Source organism: Mus musculus, chromosome 2 (genome assembly GCF_000001635.26).
Source record: "Mus musculus strain C57BL/6J chromosome 2, GRCm38.p6 C57BL/6J".
NCBI lineage: Eukaryota > Metazoa > Chordata > Mammalia > Rodentia > Muridae > Mus > Mus musculus.
Window position 1 is genome coordinate 165503877 of NC_000068.7, and position 27261 is coordinate 165531137.

Sequence of the window (27261 nt, forward strand, 5' to 3'; positions counted from 1 at the left end):
TACCCTCCGTCCCGCCCCCCAGGCTCAGACCGGGCTGGCCAACGTGGCGGAGGGAGAGCGCAGGCCCCAGCTCTGGGGAAAGTTTGTCCGCCACTGCTACAGCGGGGATTTGACCAGGACACGCGGGACCCAGAGCCCAGCCCTGCCGCCCAGCGCTACTCGCTAGCTATGGGTAAGTCGCGGCCACGGATCTCGATCCACCCCTCCCCTCCCCTGGACCCTGCGAAAGGCAGGGCGGTCCCCCCCCCCCACCCCCTCCGCCCGTCCATCCGCCTTCCAGGGGAGTGGCCTGGCCGCAGGGAGCCCCCTGGAGCCCCAGGGCAATGATTCTGCAGACAGGGCCTTGGGATAGTTCCACAGACATGGTCGCTTTGGGGTGTTGAGGCTGTTGGGGGCTCTGAGGGGACTCCAGTTCTGCAAACTGAGTCATAGACCCCGGAACCAAGCCAGCCAGCAGGTCGCTGAGCACCTCAGTGCTCGGTATTGCCCTAGGGGCAGGGCACTGACAGGGACAGATTAAGATGGAACTCCTGGGCTGGATTTGACTTCAGTGAGAGGAGACAGGTCCACTAATGCAGAGTTCCAGCCAGGAGGACAGGGGGTCAAGATTTCTGTTATCTTTTCTGGATTCAGAAACTTAAATGCCTTTAGCATAGTCAGTTTCTCATTCTTCAGTGGGCATGAGGTTCAGAGCACGCGCAGGGAGGGGCTGGGACACACAGTGAAGAAAGAGACTCTGCTCTCAGTCTCGGAGGTGAGAAGCTGGGGACCAGGTAATGAACAGGAGCTGTGGCACACACAGGGGTACGAAGGCCAGGAGGTATGTTCCTCTGGTAGCAAAGGAGACCAAGGCAGACCTGAAGCCTTGCTCAGAAGTGGGTTTTGCTGAGACGTGGGTGGGGGGATTGGGGGGAAAGGTGGGGGAGTAGGAGTGGGAGGTGGGGGTGGAATGAGGTGTGTGTGTGTGTGTGTGTGTGTGTGTGTGTGTGTGTGTGCTCCCAGATGGCAGAAATGCACATTGGGGTCCAAGCCAGTAGCACAGCAACTCAGTGGATAAGGGGAGGGGGCTGAGAGTCGAGTAGGGGACAGATCATGCTGGGCTATGAAGAGATCTTTGGATGTCATTCCAAATGACAAGGGAAGCTGGAGGATTCAAGCTGCAATGATGGATGGGGTAATTTGTCTGTTAAAACCTTACCCTAGGCTGTTCAGGGGAGAGTCATTGTAGCTAACACTGGTTGTGAGATAGCTATTGTCCCATTTGTAGATAACGTGGTTCACAGAAAGGTTCACTCTCTCAGCCCTCTCTGGGAATAAACACTGTTCCTCTAACAGGTTGAAACAGGAGAATAGCAAGGAAAATTTGGGCTAAAGGAAGAACCAATTCCAGAAAGGCAATTAGGAATTCCTGGAGATCCATGCCTGACTTCTGGGACTCTCAGTGTCATGATATGAGCTTCCATGGGCTTAAACTGCCTTGTCTCTATCAACTGAGAGACTAAGGACCACAGGCCTCTGTCTGGGCTGGCTCCTTCGTGGCTTTCCTTGGGGGATGGTCCGGTACCTCTAGTTCCTGGGGATCTCCATGACAAAGTTCTGCCATCTGCTCCAGGTGTGGCAGGGTCCTCTGGGATCCATGGCAGCAGTGACTTCAGAGTCCCTGATGTAAACCCTGAGGAAACCACTTCCTAGGTGGCTCTGGGCCAGCACAGTATCCCCAAGGAGCCTCTTCTCTCCCAGGAAAGACTCTTAATTAAGTTTATAGCTTTGTAGCGGTGGTGGATGGGACTTGGTGGAGTTCTCAAACGCCCACAAAGCATCCCGACTATCATCCCAATACGATGTGCTTGACTTCTTTCTAATGGTGTGAATCTCTTCAGGGACCTTGCATTCCTCGGGCCCAACTTTACATAGGATTCTCAGACTAGGCTGTCCTGCTCTGGCTCACAACTCTCACTGTAAACCTGGCAAAAAGCAGCTACCAATAGCTATGTCATAGCCTGCCTGTGACTACCTTGAAATTCCCATTCAGCGTTTTAAAAAATCACTTTTAAAAAAATTATGTGTGTGTGTGCGTGTGTATGTGAGATGTGTGTGTATGGAAGAGAAAGAGAGGTGGTAACGATGATGATGTATGTGCGTGAGTGCGTGTGTGTGTGTGTGTGTGTGTGTGTGTGTGTGTAGATGGGTGGGAAGAGGAGTACAGGAGTACACACACCAAGCTGTGCATATGGAGATCAGAGACCATCCTTAGGTAATTGGTGTTCTCCCCACCTTGTTGAGGCAGGGACTCTCTGGTTATCTTTGATGCTCTGTGAGGTCCAGGGTAACCCCTGCCTCTCTGGTTATTTGTGTTGCTCTGTGAGGTCCAGGGTAGCTTCCCCCAAGCTTCTGGGTGGCTCTACTGTTCCTGCTTCCCACCTTGCCAGGGGAATGTTGGGAATACAGATGTGGCAACCATGTCTGGCTTTCTGTGTGTTCTAGGACTTAAGTCCGGTGTCAGGCTTGTTCTGCAAGCAGTTTTACCTGCTTTTAGACAGTCTCACTGGGCCTAAAGGACAACTTTTAAATTTAGATTTCCAAAGAGTCTTTCAGGCTGTGGACAAATTGCATATGAATTTTTTTGTTGGAATGTAACAAATGGCATCTAGTCCAGTTCTGAATAGAACTTTCTTTCCTGTTTAAAGGCTTATGGGTCTGGCCATCAGTGTCTGCATTCGGGTTGGTGTTCTGGTCTTCTGAGCTTCTCCCAGACACACTCATTAAGCCATGATAATAGCATTTTTGGGCTTCTCTAGTCCACATCTCTAAACTCTTGCAACCCCCTCCCACAAACCATAGGTTCCATAGGTTTAAGAACCACATGGCCAGGTACAGCCCCAGCAGCAACCTCACTTCTGCCACCAATTCCCTTTTTAGTTACTCTCAGTCCCTGCGACCCAAGTACCAGAGAGAATAACTTGAAAGTCGCCATGGCTTATTTTTTCTTCCCAGTTTTAGAGAGTGTCTTAGTCAGGGTTTCTATTCCTGCACAAACATCATGACCAAGAAGCAAGTTGGGGAGGAAAGGGTTTATTTGGCTTACACTTCCATGCTGCTGTTCATCACCAAAGGAAGTCAGGACTGGAACTCAAGCAGGTCCGGGAGCAGGAGCTAATGCAGAGCCCATGGAGGGATGTTCTTTACTGGCTTGCCTCACCTGGCTTGCTCAGCCTGCTTTCTTATAGAACCAAGACTACCAGCCCAGAGATGGTCCCACCTACAAGGGGCCTTTCCCCCTTGATCACTAATTGAGAAAATGCCTTACAGTTGGATCTCATGGAGGCATTTCCTCAACTGAAGCTCCTTTCTCTGTGATAACTCCAGCTGTGTCAAGTTGACACAACACTAGCCAGTACAATTGACCCCTTGTCAACTTGACACACAAAAACATCACTAGTAAGCCTCAACCCTTACAATCTTATTCCTCCCCATTCTAAATAACTTTAAACGTCCCACAGTCTTTACATATTCTTAAAATTTCAATCTCTTTAAAATATCCATCTCTTTTAAAATCCAAAGTCTTTTTACAATTAAAAGTCTCTTAACTGTGGGCTCCACTAAAACAGCTTCTTCCTTCAAGAGGGAAAATATCAGGGCACAGTCACAATCAAAAGCAAAAGTCAATCTCCAACCGTCCAATGTCTGGGATCCAACTCACGATCTTCTGGGCTCCTCCAAGGGCTTGGGTCACTTCTCCAGCCATGCCCTTTGTAGCACAGGCGTCATCCTCTAGGCTCCAGATGCCTGTACTCAACTGCTGCTGCTGCTCTTGGTGGTCATCTCATGGTACTGGCATCTCCAAAACACTGCATGACCCCTTCAGTCCTGGGCCATCAATTGCAACTGAGGCTGGACTTTCACCAATGGCCTTCCATGGCCTCTCACAGTGCCAAGCCTCAGCTGCTCGGCTCAACTCCTTCATGCCTTCAAAACCAGTACCACCTGGGTGACCCTTACACATTACCAAGTCCAGCCACAGCACAATGTACAACTTTGGCTATATCTGGAACACAGCCACTGTGCTCTCAGAAAACACTTCCCAGAAGATGTCACCTCAATGATGCTGGTCTCTTCTTAATCACCGCTAATTTCTTAGCTCCAGCTAACCAGCATCAATAGTCCCAGTAATGCAAAGTTTTTGCTTTGGTAGTTCTGGTATCTTGTTAATCACAGCTGATTCTTCAGCCCCAGCTAACCAGAACTACAGAATCTTCACATTCAAAACAGCAATGGCCCTGAAAAGAGTCTCTAATTTTCCCTCTGAAATTTCACAAGCCAGGCCTCCATCTTCTGCACTGTTCTCAACATTATCTTCCAAGCTCCTACAAAACATCTGACAGAGCTCTTAACAACGAATGGATCTTCAAGCCCAAAGTTCCAAAGTCCTTCCACAGACCTCCCCAAAACATGGTCAGGTTGTCACAGGAATACCCCACTCTGCTGGTACCAATTTGTCTTAGTCAGGGTTTCTATTCCTGCACAAACATCATGACCAAGAAGCAAGTTGGGGAGGAAAGGGTTTATTTGGCTTACACTTCCATGCTGCTGTTCATCACCAAAGGAAGTCAGGACTGGAACTCAAGCAGGTCCGGGAGCAGGAGCTAATGCAGAGCCCATGGAGGGATGTTCTTTACTGGCTTGCCTCACCTGGCTTGCTCAGCCTGCTTTCTTATAGAACCAAGACTACCAGCCCAGAGATGGTCCCACCTACAAGGGGCCTTTCCCCCTTGATCACTAATTGAGAAAATGCCTTACAGTTGGATCTCATGGAGGCATTTCCTCAACTGAAGCTCCTTTCTCTGTGATAACTCCAGCTGTGTCAAGTTGACACAACACTAGCCAGTACAGAGAGTGTTTGGTCCATGGTTTTTTGATCCACTGCATAAAGGTAGGATGGCATGGTAGAGGGAGCATAGAGGGAGGGGTCCTTCTAGCTCATGGTGGAATGGAAGGAAAGGGTAGAGAAGGACAGTGAGTCACTGACTTACTTCCTCCGAATAGGTCCCATGTCCTAAGGTTTCTAGAACCTTCCCAAACACCCCCACCAACAGGGGATCAAGTCCCCCAACAGCACAAGCTTTTTGTGAGTTCAACTCATACATAAGCCATAGCAATCACCTCTTGTCGCCTCTGAGAGTGAACTATAGGGGCCACCAGAGGTAAGGTCAGTGTGTTGTGTTTTATAAAAAGATAAGGGTAGCCAGGGATATGTTTGAGGGAGGCAAAGGCATTCCTTCCCCTCACTGAGGTACCAACCACATGATGGTATAATATAGAGTACAGCTTATTCAGGACATGGGGAGGGGAATTGAGAGAAAGTCAGAGAGAGAGACAGAGAGAGACAGAGAGAGACAGAGAGAGAGAGAGACAGAGAGACAGAGAGAGAGAGGAAGGAGGAGAAGGAGGAGGAGGAGGAGAACATGGAGAGAAAAGGGAAGGGAAATGGGGAGGGGGGAAGAGGGTAAGGAGCGGGAGTAAGAGAAGAAGAGAGAGGAGCAAGAGCAAGAAAAGAGGAGGGGGCAAGCATCCCCTTTTACAGTGAGTCAGGCACACCTGACTGTTGCCAGGTAACTGTGGGGCGGAGCCTAGAAGAAATGCCAACACAGTGGACCAGGCAGTAATTTGGGGGTGCTTCCTTCATGAGGAAAGAAGGTGGAAATCACAACAATTTTTCCACCATGAGCATTTGCCTCTTCATAAAAATTGCCTGACACCCAGGAAGAGGCAGGAAGGAGAGATCAAAACAACATCCTATCACTCAAACCTTTGGTATCTCGGTGTGCTGACGGCCTGGCTTTGGCTCTGGGGAAGGCTTCTCCTCTTTCTGGTCATGAGTTTATTCACTCATAGATAATATCAGGGCACATCTCCTAAAGCTGTGGTAAGACACGAACGAGCTATGAAGCTTGGTGATCAAAGCAACACCTGAACCAGAGACTGCTCTCGCAAATCTGGCTATCACGTGACCAAAGTTCTCCTTGTCTGCAGTGGGGGTGGGGTGACAGACGCTGCTGACTGCTTCTAGATGCTTCCAGAAACATCTGTGCTTAAGTGTGTGAATTAAAACGGAAGAATGACCTGTACGGCTCCAATGCCAATGTGGCCATCACCAAACACAAGTCATTAATATTACTAATAATAATGAAAGGAATTTTATTCTGACATCATGGGCACTAAGAGACTTTTTCTAATTAAATTTATGGAAACGAAATCTGACACCCTCCATCAGGTTAGCTGCCATTCAAGCGCCCGGTTGTCCACATGCGGCTGGTTACTACCATAGGCAAACAGCACAGGTGCAGAAGTTTCTATATCCTAGAATATTCCGTGAAATGTTTGGCAACGGAAAGCAGCGTTTTGAGTGAATAGAGGACAGAGTGGGCAATGCAGAGAGCTGGCTGACACATTTGAATTAATCTTTGCAGAGCCGGAACTCTGACCACAAAAGCATCCAGTTCTAAGTGCTTAGGGTTAAGTGGTCTGGAAACATGAGGATCAGAAGGTCGGGTGTCCCTTCATGACTAAAGGTAGAAACCAGCCAGTCTTGAGGATGGGGGAGATCCCAGCTGACAAGCACTGGGTCTGTGTTCGTCTCCAGTGTCCCTGCTCACAGCCCCTTTATAATCCCTGCCGGTTGTATTTTTGGCTCTCCTTCCTCACTGTGCAAACCCTCGAGGCTTCGTGACCAACAGCCCTGGATTCTCCCACCACCCACCATCTCGTTAACATCTGCTTTTAAATTCATGAATTCCACTTGTTCCTTGGGGCTATTTATCTTGCAACTTTTATCCTTCCCTTACTGGAGGTTATTTTGGGGTATCTGATGAAAATCACTCTTGGACTACATCCCACAGTCTTGGGCATGTGGTCTTTCTGTCCCTGTAGATGGCTATTTTTATCTTATCCCTCCACTTTCTCTGCTAGTCTGTTGCATTTTGAGACAGGGTCCTGCTGTGTAGACCAGGCTGGTCTCAAACTTGGATGACTCCTGCCTGCTGTGCTCACAGTCTACTCATGTCTCATAAGAACACAGGGGTTTATGATTCTTAAGAAGGGAGCTAACTGGTACCCAGATTTCCACAACCTGGTTTTCCTTTCCTTTGGCAGTCTAGCATCCAGGGCTTCATTCACCTTAGGCAAGCACTCCACAGAGCTCCATCCCCAGGCTCACACAGCTTCACCCCTAGACTCACACAGCTCCACCCCTAGACTCACACAGCTCCACCCCTAGACTCACACAGCTCCACCCTCAGGCTCATACAGCTCCACCCTCAGGCTCATACAGCTCCACCCCCGGGCTCACACAGCTCCACCCTCAAGCTCATACAGCTCCACCCCAAGGCTCACACAGCTCCACCCCCAGGCTCACACAGCTCCACCCTCAGGCTCATACAGCTCCACCCCCGGGCTCACACAGCTCCACCCTCAAGCTCATACAACTCCACCCCCAGGCTCACACAGCTCCACCCTCAGGCTCATACAGCTCCACCCCCAGGCTCACACAGCTCCACCCTCAGGCTCATACAGCTCCACCCCCAGGCTCACACAGCTCCACCCTCAGGCTCATACAGCTCCACCCCCGGGCTCACACAGCTCCACCCTCAGGCTCATACAGCTCCACCCCAAGGCTCACACAGCTCCACCCCCAGGCTCACACAGCTCCACCCTCAGGCTCATACAGCTCCACCCCCCGGGCTCACACAGCTCCACCCTCAGGCTCATACAGCTCCACCCTCAGGCTCATACAGCTCCACCCCCAGGCTCACACAGCTCCACCCTCAGGCTCATACAGCTCCACCCCCAGGCTCATACAGCTCCACCCTCAGGCTCATACAACTCCACCCTCAGGCTCATACAACTCACACAGCTGTTTTCTACAGTCCCTTATCATTCACTCTGGTCTGAAACTGGGGCAAGTGGCATATAAACCTGTAGTCTCAATCACTTGGAAGGCTGAGACCGGGGATCTCTTGAGCCCAGAAGTTCGAGGCTAGCCGGGCAGTGGTAGAGCACAGCTTTAATCCCAGCACTTGAGAGGCAGAAGCAGGAGGATCTCTAAGTTCAAGGCCAGTCTGATCTACAGAGTGACTTCTAGGGCAGCCAGGGCAACACAGAGAAATCCTGTCTAAAAAACAAAACAAAACCCAAAAAAGTCAAAATTAAAAATAAAGCACTGTTGTGCCCCAAGTTTACGGGAACTCAGATGAGCCCAAGAATTGCAAAGTCCACTGCAACTCACAAAGAGTCTTTTATTGTTTCAAGTTCGAACCCGGTTCACCCACCTAGCACTCACTGTGTGAATGCTGGCAAGTAACCCTGAGTCCAGAAAACACTGGGTTTATGTACAATATAGGAATAGTGTGAATATTCACAGAAAAGGGAGTAGAGGGTGGAATAGTACTGAAGCGGGAGGGGGGTTAATGAGTGTCTGCTCAAGGACTAATTTTATGGCCAGTCGTAGCTGTCTGTGACCTGACCTCTGTTTACCTTTCACTTTTTCCATGGTCTCCCTTGAGCTTGTTATTTCTATAAGGTCTCAAGAACAGGCACCTGGAGAGTGATCAGGAGGAGTGTTGGTTTTTGGAGACACAAAGGCGGGGAGAATGTCTCACAGAATGTCCTCATTAAGGGGAAGTTTTATGGGTAGTGCCATTCTAACCCTAGGGGAGGGGAGGGGAGTCCAGGGCTGCCGTGGGAGGACGCAGCGCAGAAACCAGCTGTCTGTGTATCATGTTTGCTGCCGGCTGGAGGGATGATGGGAGCTTCTGGCGAGGTGTGTGTGTGTGGGATACACACACACACACACACACACACACACACACACACAGAGGCAAACTGTCTGTACACAACACTGATGTCTCTCTAGTACCAGTAATTCGGGGGTTACAACCCCACCAACTACCTTCTTGTGTAAGTTATCAGAGGCTTGTGTCCCCTAAAAATGAGATTCCTCGTTGCCCTGGAGATCTGAAGAACTCCTCCTAGCTGGCCCTCGCCAGCCTCTTCAAGTCAAGTTTCCTGTCGCTCACCTTTGCCTGACTCCAGCCTCTCCATCCTTGCAGATCTGCCCAGAGCTCAAAAGCTCTCCCACAACCTTAGCTCCGCCCCCTACTCTGTGACCGTGAGAACACTTTGTAACCAATTTGTTCTCTGTGGATGTTACTGATGATGACAGAGGGCTGCTGTGAGATTCCCTGAAGGAAGGCAGGCACAGCTTCACAACAGTCTGGCCCTTTGTGAATGTCACACATTGACCAGCTGTGTGTATTCCCAGATGCTCTTACACCAAAGGCTTCCTGGCTCGGAGTCTCTGTAACCACTCTTCCCTTTGTATTGTGAGTTCTGCTACATTGTTTCCAGTTTCTCTCTTACTGTGTTCAGGTTCCTTCGCAGATGTCCCCTCCCCAGAGAGGCCTTAGCTGACTCTCGTGTGTAAAGCAGAGTCCTGCAGGGCTCTTCCATTGCCCTGTGCTGATGGCATAAAGTCCTCACCGGAGATCATGTGAACTTTGTCAGTTGTCTGGCCGAGTGCCAGGTCTTGGATAACATCACAGCAGTGCCAGGCTTGGGAGCACAGCCAGCGTGTGGTAGATGCTGGATGGATGACTGTCCACAACAATGTGACAATGAATGGACCATGAAGATAGTGGGAAATGGGTGGGTCTGTGGATAGATGGCTCAAAGAATCAATGGGTAAAGTTGGGCAAATTAAAGGGGAAATGGAGAGATAAATACAGGATAAATGGATGGGTGGATAGAAAAATGTGTATGGTTTGATAAACATAAGGGAAGAAGGAAAAGAGATATGGATCAGTATGTATGTTGGCAGAAGGGGGAGGGAAGAACAGAGAGTTGATTGGAAGGATGAATGGATGCATGGATGAATGGACAGATAGAAGCATATGTGGGTGGATGGATGGAGGAAGAAGGAAGGAGGAAAGGAGGAGGAGTAGGCAGATGGTTGTCTGGATGGGTGGATGGATAGGTAGGTGGGTGGGTGGATAGATGGATGGATAGATGGGTGGGTGGATGGATGGATGGATGGATGGGTGGGTGGGTGGATGAGTGGATGGGTGGGTGGATGGATGGATGGATGGATGGATGGATGGATAAGTGGATAGATGGGTGGATGGATAAGTGGATAGATGGCTATGTTGGTTGATGGGAGGAAGAAAGGAGAGGAAGCAAAGGAAGGATAAGTAGTTGACTGGTAGGAGATATAAATGTATAGGAAGATGAGTGGAAAGAGTAGGGGTTTGTGGAGACAGGCTGAGTGAACAGATGGCTGCTTGGGTAGTTAGACTGAAGGGTGGCAAGATGATTGGATGTATCAATGGATAGAAGGAAGGAAGGAAGGAAGGAAGGAAGGAAGGAAGGAAGGAAGGAAGGAAGGAAGGAAGGGCAGGTGGTTGAACAGTAGACAGCTGGATAGATGGAGGGCTGACAGACAGAAGGAACATGTGGCACACAGACATATGAGCCCTGCCCTGTCATTTTGTTTTCCCAGGCCTTCGCCCAGCTGTCCTCCTGCTCTGTGCCTCTGTGTCTTTGCTGGGGGGCCTGACCTTCGGATATGAGCTGGCCGTCATATCTGGTGCCCTCCTACCACTCCAGCTGAACTTCGGGCTGAGTTGCCTCGAACAGGAGCTCCTGGTGGGCAGTCTGCTCTTGGGTGCTCTCCTCGCCTCCCTTGTCGGGGGCTTCCTCATTGACTGCTATGGCAGGAGACGAGCCATCCTAGGGAGCAATGCGGTGCTGCTGGCTGGCAGCCTGATTCTGGGTCTGGCCAGCTCCCTGCCCTGGCTGCTCCTGGGCCGTTTATCTGTTGGCTTTGCCATCTCTCTGTCTTCCATGGCTTGCTGTATCTACGTGTCAGAATTGGTGGGGCCGCGGCAGAGGGGTGTGCTGGTGTCCCTCTACGAGGTGGGCATCACTGTGGGCATTCTGTTCTCTTACGGCCTCAACTACGTCCTGGCTGGCAGCCCTTGGGGCTGGAGGCACATGTTTGGCTGGGCAGCTGCACCTGCTCTCCTACAGTCACTCAGCCTCTTTCTTCTCCCTGCTGGTGCAGAGGGCACAGCAGCCCCCAAAGACCTTATCCCACTCCAGGGAAGGGAGACAAGCAAACCGGGCCTGGTGAAGCCACAGTACAGCTTTCTGGACCTCTTCAGGGCCCAGGACGGCATGTGGAGCCGGACTGTAGTGGGGCTGGGGCTGGTGCTGTTTCAGCAGCTCACAGGACAGCCCAATGTGCTGTATTACGCCTCTACCATCTTTCGCTCCGTTGGCTTCCACGGGGGCTCCTCAGCTGTGCTGGCTTCTGTGGGGCTTGGCACGGTGAAGGTGGCTGCCACCTTGGTCGCCACGGGGCTGGTGGACCGTGCAGGCCGCAGAGTCCTCCTGCTCTTTGGATGCGCTCTCATGGCCTTATCGGTCAGCGGCATAGGCCTGGTCAGCTTTGCTGTGTCCCTGGACTCTGGACCCAGCTGCCTGGCCACATCCAATGCCAGCCAGCAGGTGGATCTGCCTGGAAGCTCGGGTTTGCTTGTGCGTTCATCTCTGCCGCCAGTGCTACACACCAATGGGGACCAAGGACAGCTGGTCCTGTCAGTCACTGAGAGACCCATCCATCCAGTCATCACAGCATCCCTGGGACCAGTTCTGAACACTGCCTCCCCAGTTCCCACCAGTCCCATCCTTGAGCATACCCTGCTGTGCTGGTCTGCGCTGGTTTGCATGATGGTCTACGTGAGCGCCTTCTCGGTTGGCTTTGGACCAGGTAGGAGGGCTTATCGGGTAGGGGAATCTAGAGCCTTCTGTCCCTTTCAGTGGGCCTTCTTAGTCTAGGGACACTCGAGCTTTAGTGATGGGCAGCGGAGGCTCCAGGGTTCCTTGCTTATATCAAGGGGCTCCCCCATAAGTTTAAATCCAACCACATCTGCAAGTTTTTAAGCCAACCCTCCCCTGTCCCCGTTGTGGGCACCAACATTTAAACTCCAGGTCTCTTCAAACCTTAGACCTATCCCTGAGTGGTTCCATTAGAAGGGCTGGCTTGAAGAGAATGTAACGAGTCAGATAAAAACCAGTCATACCAGTTTGCCTGGGGGGGGGGGGCCCCTTCTGCTTGGCATCGAATGTCTTGTGTCCCAGGAACCTGAGACTGCCGCTATTCATGGAGTTCCTCCAGGGGCACAGAAGTTGTGCATCTGAGAGAATCTGGGGCCAAGAGCATGACACAGGTCTCAGTTAACGAGGGTGGGAGGTGGCCTGTCCAGTTCATGGGTGCCCAGAATCTCTCTTGCTCTCGCCTCCAGTAACCTGGTTGGTCCTCAGTGAGATCTACCCAGCGGAGATCCGAGGGAGAGCCTTCGCCTTCTGCAGCAGCTTCAACTGGGCAGCTAACCTCTTTATCAGCCTCTCCTTCCTCGACCTGATCGGTGAGCACTATGACCACACCCACCCAGGCCGTGTCCAGCTGGATCCGGGGACAGTTCTCTCCAGAGCTAAAGCTCCCAAATTCACTAGGTCACAGCGGCGTGAAACCGGATGCTGCCCGCTTGTGAATCGGAAAGGACTGCTTTATCTTAGGTCACCTAAATGAGCGGGGTGGGTGGCTTCAAACAAAGCCACTGGGCTTTCCACTCCAGGGTCTGTTCTTCATTCTCTCTCAGGCCTGCTATCCCCCAAGGATGGCCAGCACGCCTCTGGGGCATCTCTCTCATTAGGTATAGCCCAAGCCCTGCTCCCATTGGCTCAACAAGATCACCTGCCCCTCCTAGAGCTAATGGCCTGCTCTTCTGATGCCCAGGGCTCCTTCACCCTAGTAGTTCTTAGGACTGGGTTACTTGTCTACTTCCAGTTGTCAAGTGTTTACAAGTCTAGCTCATGAGACTGTGAGGACATTTTAGAGACGCCACCCATGTGATGGTCTCCCAGCCTTTCTTCTCCCTGTTGCCTCTGTCTCCAGACGTTGCTATGTGGGATGGATGAAGAAGACAAAAAGGGGAAGGAGGGGAAAGAGGGGAGGACCCATTGAGAGCCCTGCCTTATCTTCAGCCCTGTGTCATAGATGGGGAAATGTAATCCAGGTGTCAGGGGACTGGAGCCTGGCCCTACAGACTCAGCCTAGGGAAGATTCCACTGCTTGGGGAGGCTGACGGAAAGGGTAATCATGGCTGCCAGAGAGAAAGGTGCCCTCACAGAGCCTGGCTTCTGCCTCTACAGACTTTAGAGGTCCCTCGCGGAGGTCATCTCTGATAACGGTCCTTAGCCCTGGTAGAATTCTAGGTTGGAGCAGTGGCTTCTCTCTTTCTGTTCTGGCTCAGGTCTAGCCTAGACCAACTGTAGTTCCATTTTCCAAGTGACCGTTTGTGGCCGTCTCCAGCAGAAGCCCAGGAGCTGCCTCCCATGGTCCCTGCAGTTAGACGTACCTCCACTTGGAGGTTCTGACTCGTAGGAACCTTTCCCTCCATACAAGTTGTCCTCATTGTGTTGGTGGCCCCGGGCTCAGGGACAGCCACTTACATTCTGGCTTTCAGGTCTTTACCTGAGGGCTTGTTAGCCCTCTGCAAACTGGCCATCCCTGGCCCTTGCATGGGTGAACTGCTGGCTCTACACCCAGGAGCTGCTTGGGGTGGCCTGGGCCTCAAGACCAGGTTACTCAGCTCCTGACCCACACTCCCAACATTGTGTCCCAAGGTGCCATCGGCTTGGCTTGGACCTTCCTGCTCTATGGGCTGACCGCTGTCCTTGGCCTGGCTTTCATCTACCTACTTGTTCCTGAAACCAAAGGACAGTCTTTAGCTGAAATAGAGCAGCAGTTTCAGACAAGCAGGTAGGTGGTGGGTGAGGTGTGGGGGCTGGGACAGTGCATCAAGAGGGGTGGGGCTCTTTAGGACCTCAGTCTCCTGCTTTCTTTTGCTACATGCTTGCATCTCCTGCCTCCCTGCCATTTTGCCCAGCCACTTTCCTTCAGCTATCTTGTATCATTAGACGGTGGCTTTGCATGGACGTTAAGGCTCAGCTCCCAGGTTTGTGTGTGCACTGAAGGGAACATGCATACCTGGGCCTCTTCCCGTGTAACTGTGTGTAACACATGTAAGCATTCGACCCTGAGCTCCGTCCCAGCCCTGGTTTTTCTTTTTGAGGCACAGCCCCACCATATCAGGTGGGGGCAGTGATGCCCACTGCCTCCTGCCCAGGGAGGCTTCAGGCCTGCTGTTCTCTGATTGTGTGGTTTCATTTGCAGGTTCCCTCTAAACTTTGGCCATAGGCAGCGCATCGGTATTCAGTACCATCGCCTGGATGTCTCCTCAGCCTCCTGAGGCATCCGTCTGCTTGGAAGATGCTGGGACATTGGTTCCTGCAGCCCATCTCCTGCTCCCTGCCTGCTGGGGTCTGAAACTCCTGATACAGATTTCCTTCTGTAGTGACCTCTGCTCCCAGAGGCTGCCTCTTGCCGGTGTGAGAGATAACTGCCAAACTCTTCATTTTGAGTGTGAGACTCTGAGGGCTCTCTGGAAGATTTAGCTCCATGCCTCAGTTTCCCCAGGGAGTTGACTTGTCTGCCATGTTTATAATGACATCCTCTGTGGCGTTCATCAAGTGCTTCTCAGAGGACCTGGGAAGGAAGTGTCTCTTACCACCATCCCCAACCAGCAGAGGCTGTGAGTCTCCGCCTTCCTCGTCCCCTTGCTGGGGTCTTAGTGATCCAGAGCCTGTATTCATCAGCCCCTCCCACTTGCCCAAGATGTTTATCAGGTGCTGGGACTCTGACTGGGGACAGCAGGCTGTAACGGAGATGGTCTTATGACCCTGGCCTCAGTTTCCCCATGTGTCTCACAGAAACTGGACTAGGCTACTCCTAAGATCCCTTCTCACTCCACAAGGACCGAAGTCTCAGAGCAGGGATATAATAAGCACTCAATGAAGGGGCCCTGTCGAGTGGCTCTGGGGACAGAAGCTTTGTTAGTTAGCAGAGAGTGCACCTCTGTTCCAGAGTCTAGCATTCTGGAATGTAAGAGCAGGACTCCAACGTGTGACAAGTGCTAGGACCCCAATAGTTTCCAGGGTTCGGCAGAAGGCTTTGAATGAAGGAAGGGATTAGAGGGACTCATCCGTGTGTTGGTGATTGTGGCTTCTACTTCAGTTGCTACTGACTTCCTAAAGCCCTGGTTTATTCATCTGCAGAATGGGCACAGTTGTGTGCCTCAGGATATATTGACGTACGCCATCTCTCTCAGGAGAGTCTTCCGTGAGCCCTGGGGGCTTCTGCTCACCGTGTTACATAGAGCTCTTCTTTGGGGGCGTTGTAAAGGTCAGTCAACTGGAGACAAGCAAGAGCCTCAGGTCAGAGGTCACATAAGGAGGACATCAATAAAACAGAGTTAGTTCCTAGACACTGGGTAGCTGGCCTCACCAGCACTGTCAGCTGTCATACCCTCCTGGTTCCCAAGCCTGGCCTGGTGACCATGCTCTCTGTTTCTAGATACGTCATTCATAACCAGTGGTGTGCTGGATTAAGCTTGTGCTGGCTCCCCAGAGCTGACTGCCACGCAGTTGGGACTTCTACAGACTGGTTGCTAAGCACTGGCATCATCTAGAAAGTGTTTTCATGGATAATAAACAATCAGTGTAATTATAATAGTCAATACTCAAACCTCATCACCGCCTATGTGCTGGTGCATGCCTGTAATCCCAGCACTCAGGAGGCTAAAGGATTGAGTGTTCTAGGCCAGTCTGGCTTCAAACTGAAATCTTATCCAACCAAATCAATAGACGAATACAAAAAAACCAAACCTTATCACTGCCTCCTAACATCTCTGCTGCCCTTCTCCCTCCTCCACGCTGCTGGGATGCCCTCTGTGTGTGTGTGTGTGTGTGTGTGTGTGTGTGTGTGTGTGTGTGCTTACAGAGTGCTCTTCAGGTGGAACGTTTTCTCACACAAAGACGTGTAATTTAAAAGTGTATTTTGAAATAAATTATTTTGAGCACAAACGCATATGGTGATTTATATTTCCGCACAAATGCACGTGTGTTGTCTACTAAGTGTCAAGGGTCACTCTAGACCCCAGGGCAGAGTGTGGCCTAGACAAGGTTCCTGTGCTTATTCTGACATTCTGGTTGGGTGGCTGGTCCATGAGAAAGATAAGGAGATGAAAAGGGGAAAGAAGGACAGAAAACTGAATGGAGGGGAGAAAAACCATTGATTGATAGATACAGAATAGTAGGGATAAGATGACAGACAACACACAAATAACCAGATCCTCTCCAGTCCCCCAATTTTTCTTTTTTTTACACTTTTGGGAAATACTCTAAAATGAATAGGTTAAGAACTGCCCTTGCCTTGTATGTTACAGAGAATATTTGGCGTCTACTCACACTTTCCTTTGTGATGATAAATCAAACCAGTTAAAAATGAAGGCCGGAGAGCTGGCGTGACAGTGCACACATTTAATCTCAACACTTGGGAAGCCGGGGAAGATGGATCTCTGCGAGTTCTAGGTCAGGTCTGTCTACACAGTGAGTCTCAGAACAGTCAGAAAGACATAGTGAGACCAAAACAAAAAACATAAAAAAAAAAAAAAACCAAAACCACAAAGATAAGCAGAAGTGTCCGTGTAGCCCAGACTGTCCTAGAACTGACTATATAGACCAATCTGGCTTTAAACTCACAGAGATCCATCTGCCTCTGCCTCCCGCCGCGCGAGTGCTTGGATTAGTGGTGCTCCCCACTAATGCCCTGTGTCCCAAGAGGCTGAGTTCAGAAACACTGACCCTGACCAAGGTCAAGAGCAGAAGCAGCAATTTCTCACACCATTTGGATGTTTCTTCTGCATGTGTAGAAACTTGAGTTGCAGGAGCGCCAAGTCAACATTCCAGCTTTCCTGGCAAGGACTGAGTTTGCCAGTGGAAGCAACAATGTTTTCATTTTCTCATTTTCTTCCTCGCCCCGCCTCTGTGCTTCTCAGCTTTCTCCACTTGTGCATCTCCTTTACATTCACCTCCATGACGTTGCTAAGTTCTTCCAGACTTATGGGCCATGTGCCACCCTAAACCTCTGAGTTTGACTGGGCTGGTCGTTACCGAGATAGGATCCAAAAAACTTTCTCTGGCTCCATCTGTCAATCAGATGCCAACGTCTGGAGAGGGTGAGAACTGGGCAACGGTGCTGGGTACCGCACTTCATTGCCATCTGCTGAGATGGAGCTGGGCACAGAACAAGTTGCTCCAACGTCCTCGGTTGTTGAGGTTTGGTCTTTTGCGATGTATTGTAATACTAAAAACTGTCTCCCAAGACACCTGGTCGCCCCCAGGGATGAGAGAATCTGCACGCACACAAGGGATGCTATGTGACCTTGCCCCGCCCCCCAAGTTATCCCTGATTGGTGAATAAAGATGCCCACAGCCAATAGCAGGCAGAGTTTGGGTTCTATGGCTTGGACTCTGAGGAGACCATGAAAGAGATGGAAAGAGACTGTGGGAAGAGAAGATCCCATGGTTAGCTGGATCATGCAAACATGGCTGTGAGAGCTGGCCAATTGGAGTTCAGAGCTGCCCAGATGGAACATGGCAAATTATAATTTGGGGTTATTGATAGCGAAGTAGATTTTAATAGCTTGGAGGATTGATATCTGCCCAGTTCTACTGCTGATTAAGGCTTATTATAAATACAAAGGTCGAGTGTCTTTTATCTGGGAACTGAAGGATAAGAGGTGGGGTAGAAACCCCTGATCTGAGATTAAATAAAAACTGTAACCCTTGATGGTTAAACACATTGACTCTGTACTGCCTTTTCTAGCATCTTAGGCTCCAAGCAGTACTTGAAGCTCTCCCACACTGGGCAGCGTGGTCCCACGAGAATGACCAGTCCTGGTCACTGTGATGTTCCTTGGTTGTTCACAGAGCTCTGAGTTCTACACATTGAAAGAGCAGAGTCAGAAAGAAGCAAATATACTTCCTAAGACTTAGGGGTTGCTTCTCCCCTGGCTATCCACTCTCAGATTTGCCTGTAGGTCCCTCCCAGGCAGTCCATGGTCTGACACCTGCTTGGGTTGGTCACACTTTGGGGTGGCATTCTACTGGGACTGTTGGCTGACCCAGAGCTAACTGCTTCTGAAAGACCCCCGTTTCTGGGGAGACTCTCGCTCAAGTCCTGGGATGAGCCGATGCCCCAATAACTATTGCATGAGGTTTATTCAGGAATCAGCATGCTGAGGCCGAGCTCGTAACTCACACAGGGAGAGAAGAGATCGACCCCCAGCAGTTGCAGTCGAGGGTTTTTAAAGAATAAACCACAAAGTGAGGGGAGGATAAGGCCACAAAGAATGGGGAAGCTGAGTAAACATCGTAAGAATGAGGATGGTGAATTACAGCTCATCTCTCACAGAAAGGTTACAGGCTATCTTTGGCAAACATTCTTGGTCCTTTTACACTATGGGTCAGGAGCTTGGGTGGGTCACCTAGTGGTCATTGTTCTCTCAGGCTGAAGGTGAAAGAACAAAGAATTCCATGCTGGGCTTCGTTTCTAGGGGGTCTAAGAAACATATTGAGTTGGGGTCGTACACGTCTAGAAGTTCAGAACCAGTCTCTGGAAGAAGCCCACGTCTGTGGCCCAGTGACCTCCGTGAACCAATGTGCTGCAGAGGCTGAGCAGCTCTCGTCTCTAACACTTAGGATTTTCTGAGCACCGGTTGGTTTACACGGCCAGATTCTTTTCTCCTATCTGGATAGAAACTGTGGGTAAACTAAACCTCCTCCCTCCCTCTCCACCACACTCCCTCCTTGCCAGACAAGACCTTACTCCCTGTAGCCCAGACTAGTCTGGAACTACTTGGCAATTTCTCCTGCCTCAGCCTTCCAAGCGCTAAGATTATGTATGTGACCCACCACCCCTGTGGCTCTCAGCATGAACAGCCCTGTCCCTGTTTTGGAAGATGGACTTCCAAGACAGACGTTTGTATCTTAAGAGCCAGAGACTTGGTAAATCTAAGCTTTCAAATCTAGGTGTTTACTGCTCTGGGCCTGGAGTAGAATCAGCCACCAAAGCAACAGCCCTTGAGCCTTGGCTCTTCAGCCACTGGTACCCTTTGTTTCTCTGGGAATCGGGTTTGTAGTCCTGTAGCTTTGGGATTTTACCCTCAGAACTCCACAGCTGTTCCCCTCCAAAGCCACTGTCTGGCCACAGACTCTCACCTTCTGGATACTTCTGCTACAGTTTGCCCCTTGGTCCTTGTATCTTCTCCCTCACTCTTTGGCACTCTTAGCAGTTTCCTTAGAGAACCAGAAGTCTTGGGTTTTGATTCATTCCCTAGTCCCTAGCTCAGCACGCTCCGCCAATGGTAAATACCAAAGATAGATAAAAGCCCTCTTGAGAGAAGCCTTTATTGGGCCAGATGTTGCAATACTAGGCAGGTAGGGCACAGACAAGAAGCCTCCTGGTCCAAGGAGACGGAGAAACAGGCTGCTTACAAAGCCAGAAAGGGGAAGTGGGAGGATTTGAACTCCACCAATCACAGCTTTGATTATGCATGGCGTCCCTTCTACCCGACGAATAGATGCGCCACCCACTGCTGTCCTGCTTGGGTTTCTTATCTGCTTGGTTTGTCAACCTGATATAAACCGAGACATATCTGGGAAGAGAAAATGCCCCCAGAAGATTGGACTGTAGGCAAGTCTGTGGGTATGGTCTTGGTTGATGATTGACATGAGAGGAGCCAGCCCACATGGGCAGTGCCATTACTGGGCAGGTGGCCTTGGGTTGTATAAGAGAGAAGGCTGGGCAAGCCATGAGGAGCAAGGCAGGAAGCAGTGTCCTCCATGGCCTCTCCTTCAGTCCCTGTCTCCAGGTTCCTGTCTTAATCTCCTACCGTGGTTTCCTTGGATGATGGACCATGATGTGGAAGTGTAACCCAAATAAACCCTTTCTTCCCCAAGTTGCTTTGGTCATGGTGGTTCATTGCAGCAATAGAATCCCTAAGACAAGAGCTCCACATTGAACCAATCACAGGCATTTTGTTGAGTCTCTAGAGAGATACAATATGCCTGTCCCGAGTGGGGCCAGCTACAGGGTGAGCAGGTTGATCTGGAATCCACTGAGACTCTTCTACAGTGAGCAGAGTTGTTCAAAGCCAGCACAATTTGCCTGGAGCAGTCAGGACTAGAGGGAGGTCTCTAAACACAGGACTTGTGGCTTCATCAGGAACTGTGGTGACAGTGGTCTTTGCAGCTTGAGTGGAGTTGTCCTAGAGTGGTCAGAGAACATTGAAAACCATTACAGGAGGGTCTAGAGGCTGCTTGGCCAATAGCTCCTCACTCATGGTGAGCAGGCACACTGGAAATGTCTGCCAACCGTCCTTCAAGGTGTCGGTCTTAGGGTTTTACTGCTGTGAAGAAATAACATAACCAAGGCAACTTTTATAAAGGACAACATTTAATTGGGGCTGGCTTACAGGTTCAGAGGTTCAGTCCATTATCATCAAGGCAGGGACATGGCAGCATCCAGGCAGGCATGGTGCAGGAGTCAAGAGATCTATGTCTTGTTCTGAAGGCAAACAGAAGAAGACTGGATTCCAGGCAGTTAGGACAGAGTCTTAAATTCACTCCCACAGTGACACACCTACTCCATCAAGGCCACCCCACCAAATACCAACAGCTACTCCCTGGGCCAAACATATTCAAACCACCACAGTGCCAAATAGCTTGTCTATAAGAACACATATGTGTGGGGTAGTGTGCTGGTAAAACAGAACTGGGAATAAGCACTGGACAGTATCAGTGTGGGACCCCATCCCCAGTGTCCTCAAGCAATGTCCCCCACACTTACCTCACGGGTGCTGACCTGTGAAGGGGCACAGTCCCCTCATCCTTGGCTTTAATAAAGAGTAGGGATGTCTCTGCACCTTTGAGCTGGAGGTATGGGTGACAGGGACATGTAGCACCCTGAGTGCTTTTGGAAGACCCCAAAGTTTCCAGCCTCTGCAGGGCAGCGCTGAGCTAAGGCTCTCAAAGCCATCCATCTGTCCCTCTGTCCATCCATCTGTCCATCCGTCCATCCATCCATCCATCTGTCCATCCATCCCTCCATCCATCATTCACCCATCCATCCCTTCTTTCTCTCTCTTCCTCCATCTATCCATCCATCCCTCAACCTGTCCATCTCTCCCTCCATCCACCCATCCATTCATCTGTCTCTGTCCCTCCCTCCCTTTGTCCCTCCCTTCCTCCCTCCCCCTTCTCTACATCTATCCATCTTACCATTCTCTCTGTGATTCTAACATGGATGCAGGGAAGGATCTTGGCCACCCAGTGAGCTTTCCTGGACCTTGGGTTTCAGCCAAACGGGAAACAGGATGAGGCTCCATTCACACATGTTGGTGCCCCCACTTCCCGGCCCACGTGTGCTTAGACACGAGTCCTCGTTCTTCACAGTCTCTGTCTGTCTGGTCCTCCGGGCGGCTGTCCTCTCCTGCCTGCACCAACCCAGCACAGGAAACACCTGCACTTCCCTCTTCATTCCCTAACTCACACAATGCAGCAGTCCCGAGAGCCTTTGTGAACTATGCAGTAACAGGACCAGCTATGCAACTTAGACACCATCCTCCCCTGGTATTCTCCCCTGGGAACAACCTCCTGAGGTCCCAGTTTATCCCTCATTGCCAGTGAGCCTTCTACCCTCTGCATGCCGGCTAACGAGACTAACTTAGGAGGGACAAGGTCAGAGCCAGTAATAATGGATCCAGGAATAGTTCTTAAAAATATGTGTATTTTTCTGAAGAAAAGCATGATATCAGAACTGAGGTGCAGTGTTCAGATTCCTGGGGACACAACCTTAGTTCTGATCTGAAACACCCGAGATGTTATTACACCACACGGACACAAGAGGCCACACCAGGTACCTGTGAACCCGCTTTCTAAGCAGCAACCATTGATGAGGGAGTCTTTGTACCATCTAAATCCAGTCTGGCACCCTTGCTACTCATGTCAAGTCTCCTCTTCTGAATGTTCCCCAGGTCTGGTGACAGCTGAGAACCAGGCCTGTATCCTCAGCCACACAAGGGACCCCAGGACAGGGCTCCATGGGACTGTGCTAGTGAGACTCATGGGTCTTTCAGAGGTCACTGGAAGCTGGAGTTCAGTTTTGTTTTGTTTTGTTTTGTTTTGTTTTGTTTTGTTTTGTTTTGTTTTGTTTTTCTATAGTCAGAACTACAAGGAGGAAAAGAGAGAGAGAGAAGGAGAAAGCCCCAAATGTCACCGAGATTAAAACACAAGAGGGGCCTTCCGGAGATGAGCTGCGGAGCTCTGTACTGTACCCGTGAGCACAGAGCAAGTACATGCTTTTGGGAACAGTGGGCCAGCGGGAAGGCTCAGTAAGGTCACTTGCTGCCAAGCTCTGACCTGAGCTCAATCCTCTGACTTCCACGAGTACACTGTGGTGCTTGTGCGAGTGCGTGCGCATGTACACACACACACAGAGACACACACACAGAGACACACACACACACACACTATGTAGTTACAAATAGAAAGAGATAGCATCTCTTAGCAGAGTGGGGCTCAAGCTTCACTGCCCCTCCCCCCGCCCCATCTCGTCCCCTCTCTGGGTGATTTGTCCTGGTCTCACTCTGATTTTGCTTTTTCTAGAAGGTTGTAGAAATGGACCACACAGTCTGTGGGGTTTTGACACTGCCTCCCTTCACCTAGCAGAGCCCCCGTGAGCTGCAGTCCTGTCCAGTGGTCTATCTGCCCCAGGTTCCCCTTGATTGCCGAGGACGTACTGTTGCAAGGTTCCCTTTCCCCAGCTGAGGGACACTGTGGTGACAGTGGAGGTGGGGGCAGTTTCAGTTCAAGGTAATGACAAACAAGCGGTGATCACTCTTTGAGTAGACCCGGGGACAGTTATTTCTGGGTTGCACACCTGAGGTGGAATTCGAAGTTACCCAGTTAAGTGGGCACTTAAGCTAAGAAAGTTCTGGCAAGAAAGTGTTCGCTGTTCCTCAGAGGAGCTGGAGGAGTAGCTCTGGGTTACAGCACTACCAGCAAGGGATGAGGCCTCATTGCCCTGCACCCTCACAGCTGCTGTGTCACAGCACTGATTTTCTACCACCAAGAGGAGAACTGGGCACACAGTAGGTAGTCACCAAATAGGCACGCAGTGGGTGCTCTACATCACCCTCCAGATGAACAAATGGGCAGCTAGAGGCTGCTATTGCAAAGTGTTATCAGGAAGGGTGTTAATGCACCTATTTTAGTGTGTGTGTGTGTGTGTGTGTGTGTGTGTGTGTATGTGCATGTATGTGGAGGCTAGAGGAACACCTAGGTATCATACTTAGAATGCTGTCTACTACCTTTGAGACAGGATCTCTCATTGACCTGGAGCTCATTACTTAGGCCAGACTGGCTGGCATCCTCCTGTCCCTGCTGCCCAAGAGTGGGATTTTAAGCGTGCACTTCACTTTTTACATAGGTTCTGGGTTTGAACTTGGATCTTCAAACTTCTGAAGCAAGTATTTTACCAACCAAGCCATCTTTTAGCCCTTATTCATTTATTTTTACTGTATTTTAATTACTGATTGATTGGTTGGTTGGTTGATTGATTGATTGATTGCAGTCCCAGGTATTGAACCCAGGACCTTGCAGATTCGAGGCAACGCTTTACCATTGAGACACACTCCCAGTCACGTCATGAGGATTTTATCACAGCCCCTGGCCTCAGTAGAGATGATCTCATATCTGAGGGTCACCCTCCCCTCCTTAGACATCAGGTGACACACCCTCTGTCCTAACCTCTGGTCCCCAGGATCTAGGCTTTGGTGATAGAAAATTCTTTCTCGGGCTGGAGAGATGGCTCAGCGGTTAAGAGCACTGGTTGTTCTTCCAGAGGTCCTGAGTTCAATTCACAACAAACACATGGTGGCTCACAACTATTTGTAATGAGATCTGATGCCTTCTTCTGGTGTGTCTGAAGACAGCGACGACAGTGTACTTACATACATAAAATTAATAAACCTTAAAACAAACAAGCAAAAAAACAAAAACCCCAGGAAACTTTCTCCCCGAGAAGCAAGGAGGCCCGACTGTAGCAGGACCCAGATCTTCTCTCTACTCTGTGCCTGCCTGCGAGGCCCTGGAGACTAAGCTGTGCTCTAATCCTTTTCTAAACACAAATGCAGGAAGCCCAGTGGCCAGGGAGTGGGGCAGGTGTTAGTTTTTTCAGCTGTCTCTGACCCCTTTGGGGGATGCCAGAGCCCTGCTCTGCTGAGGTCACCCCATCCCACCCTCACCTGCATGCGTTTACCACAATCTCATCTCCTCTTTTCCTCTTCCACAAAGCCTCTGGCCCTTTCTGTTCTTATTTTTCTATGTTAATTGGAGACTGGTCCCCTTGCTGGGGGGGGGGGGGGGGCAGAGACAATGCCAACCACAACAGACTCAGCAGGCCAGTGAAAGGAGTTCCCCAGAGATCCTTCACAGTGGGACCCTCCAGCAGGAGGAATGCTGGGGGGGGGTGCTCTGTGAAGGCAGTGGTGGCATGGGTGGGGTGTAAGTAGGAGAGAGAAACTCAGGGTCCCTCTTAGGGTTCTATTGCTGTGATAAAACACCATGACCAATAGGCTTATTTCACTCACAGTTCCATAGAATACTTCATCATTAAGAACAGAGAGGTCAGGAACTCATTCAGGGCAGAAACCTGCAAGCAGGAGCTGATGCAGAGGCCACGGAGGGGTACTGCATACTGGCTTATTCCTCATGGCTTGCTCAACCTGCTTTCTTATGGAACCCAGGACCACCAGGTCAGGAGAGCCCCTCCCCACAGACCATCGGCTGAGCCCTTCCCCACCAATCACTGAAACTATAGGTTGCAACCGCATTTGGGGTCGAAGGACCCTTTCACAGGGGTCACCAAAGACCCATCAGAAAACACGGATATTTTCGTTACAATTCATGACAGTAGCAAAGTCACACCTATGAAGTATCAACGAAAGTAACTTGATGGTTGGGGTCAGGTTTGCCCCTGACAGGCACACAGGATGAAGAACACTTCCCACAATGTCACTGGTGCTCAGATGAGAACCCCTGCCTAACGTTGCCTTGTATGGTGAGAGCCTGAGACACAAAGCAGGTAGGTGGCATATCTGAAGACATGCAGCCCCAAGGAGCCATGTTGACTGGGATTTACCCAGGTATCTCCTGGCTCCTAAGATGGGAATGGAGTTTCTGGGGCATATACTTAGGGGCTTCAACAGAGTGTAAGAAGAATAAGGGTGATGTGAAGTATTTGGGGGTGAAGATCTGTCATGGTCCCTCTTGTAGTCTGCTTCTGGTGGAAGGAAACCTGCTCCCCTGCCTCTGTTCCCCACCAGGCAAACGCTGTACTGCAGTTCTACAGCATGACCAGCAGAGGGCGCAAGTGCACCTTTGTGTTTCCTCGTTACAGCTTTTCCTTAAAAGGGAACAGGGCACCTTCAAGAAAATGAGGAAAACATGCAAAAGCAGAAAGAAAGAAAAAATTCATCTTGCAAGGAGCCGGGCGGTAGTGGTGCACGCCTTTAATTCCAGCACTCGGGAGGCAGGTGGATCTCTGATTCGAGGCCAGCCTGGTCTACAGAGTGAGTTCCAAGACAGCCTGTACTACACAGAGAAACCCTATTTCGAAAACCCAACAAAACAAACAAACGAAAACAAAGAAATCCCTAAAAATATTGGCTTCCGAGGGTTGTTCAGCAGAGGAGCAGTGTATGCTTTGTCCTGTCCTTTCTGGAGTTGAATCTGTTGACAATAGTTTCTTGACACAGGTGTAACCTCCCGGTACACACACTATACAGCCTAGGTTTGTCACATCATAACTTTGCCTGTGAGCCACAAGCCCTTCATATAGCACCTAATGATGGCTGTAAAGTGGGGTGTACCTCATCAGCCCACAGGAGTTAACTTGGCTGTGCCCACTGTGGAGATCTGACAAACTCGGAGGTAAGGTCTTTGCCTCAGCTGCCAGGACAGACCAGACCATCACTGACTTTACCCAGGATGGCGTTTCTGAGAGAACCCCCCGGGAGAGCTCCTCAGAGGAGGAGAAGGTGGAGACCAGAGGGGCACCAGCAAGGAGTCTGGGGAGGTCCAGTCAGGAAGGCCCCTGGACTGCTTTGCGGGAAGACCCTGCTGGGGTTGAGAGGAGACAGAGGGAGAGAGGCAGGAAGGTCTGAGACACCTGCTCCCTTCTCTGCTTCTGGGCAGATGTGCCATGGATGGGGAGAACTCAGCAGGATGGCAAGGCCCACCCCACCCCCGACGGCAGCCTGTGAGGAAGGGACAGGGCTGCTGACAACCTGGGCTTCTAACAGGGAGGATGGTCTGGTGGGAACAGGCAGAGCTGGGCGGGGCACCTTTATAACTCGTTACTTGTTTACTCCTTCATGTTGCAAAAGTAATTCCTGGCTGCGGTAGAAACATTTATACTATACAGTCAAGAACAAGGAAGGGAGCCGACAGGGGAGGAAGCGGGAGAGCAGACACACCTTCCAACCAGAGGCCTCAGAAGTGTTTCAAGTCGGTCAGTCAGTCTGCCTATCTATCTATCTATCTATCTATCTATCTATCTATCTATCTATCTATCTATCTATCTATCTATCTCTATCTTCTATCTATCCATCCATCCTCCCACCCACCCACCAACCCACCTATAACCCACCTATCTACCTACCTACCTACCCATCTGCAATCACACGTGTCTGTGGCCATCACAGGACGCCTTGTAGGAGTCAGTGTCCTCCTACCATGTGGATACTGGCATCGAACTCAGGTCACTGGGCTTGCCAGCAAGTGTCTTTGCTCATGGGACTATCTCATTGGCTCCTCCAGTATCATTTAAAGCATTCCCTTTTGGTAAGCTCTTTAACAGGGTGTGTGTGTGTGTGTGTGTGTGTGTGTGTGTGTATACATGCTCACACACATGAACATTCATTCAGCAGCTACTGTGCACCACGTATTTCTTTGGCTGCTACAACATGACAGAGAACGAAGAGACTGAAGTCCTTGAGGGCTGATGCGGCAAAGAGGGCAGCACGGTCGGTCGGGCCCTGTGTATGCAGTGTGCCGGCAGGCAGAAAGCCAGGTGTGGATGTGGGTTCTGCGTGGGCTTGGTATTTGTACCTGCGTGAAGGATATGACAGAGCAGAGGCCTGAAGCTTAGAGGAAGCAAAGCATTTACAGGGTGGGCAGCCA

General features: G+C 50.5%; 1 protein-coding gene across 1 annotated transcript; it reads left to right on the plus strand.

Annotated features, from left to right (window-relative positions):
- Positions 1–20: 20 nt before the first annotated feature.
- On the plus strand, positions 21–16041 carry Slc2a10 (solute carrier family 2 (facilitated glucose transporter), member 10). The gene is made up of 5 exons (NM_130451.3): positions 21–172; positions 10550–11821; positions 12357–12479; positions 13741–13876; positions 14291–16041. Exons 1-5 carry the CDS (start codon positions 169–171, stop codon positions 14364–14366), a joined length of 1611 nt encoding a protein of 536 aa, NP_569718.1. The 5' UTR covers positions 21–168; the 3' UTR covers positions 14367–16041.
- The last annotated feature ends 11220 nt before the right edge of the window (positions 16042–27261 follow it).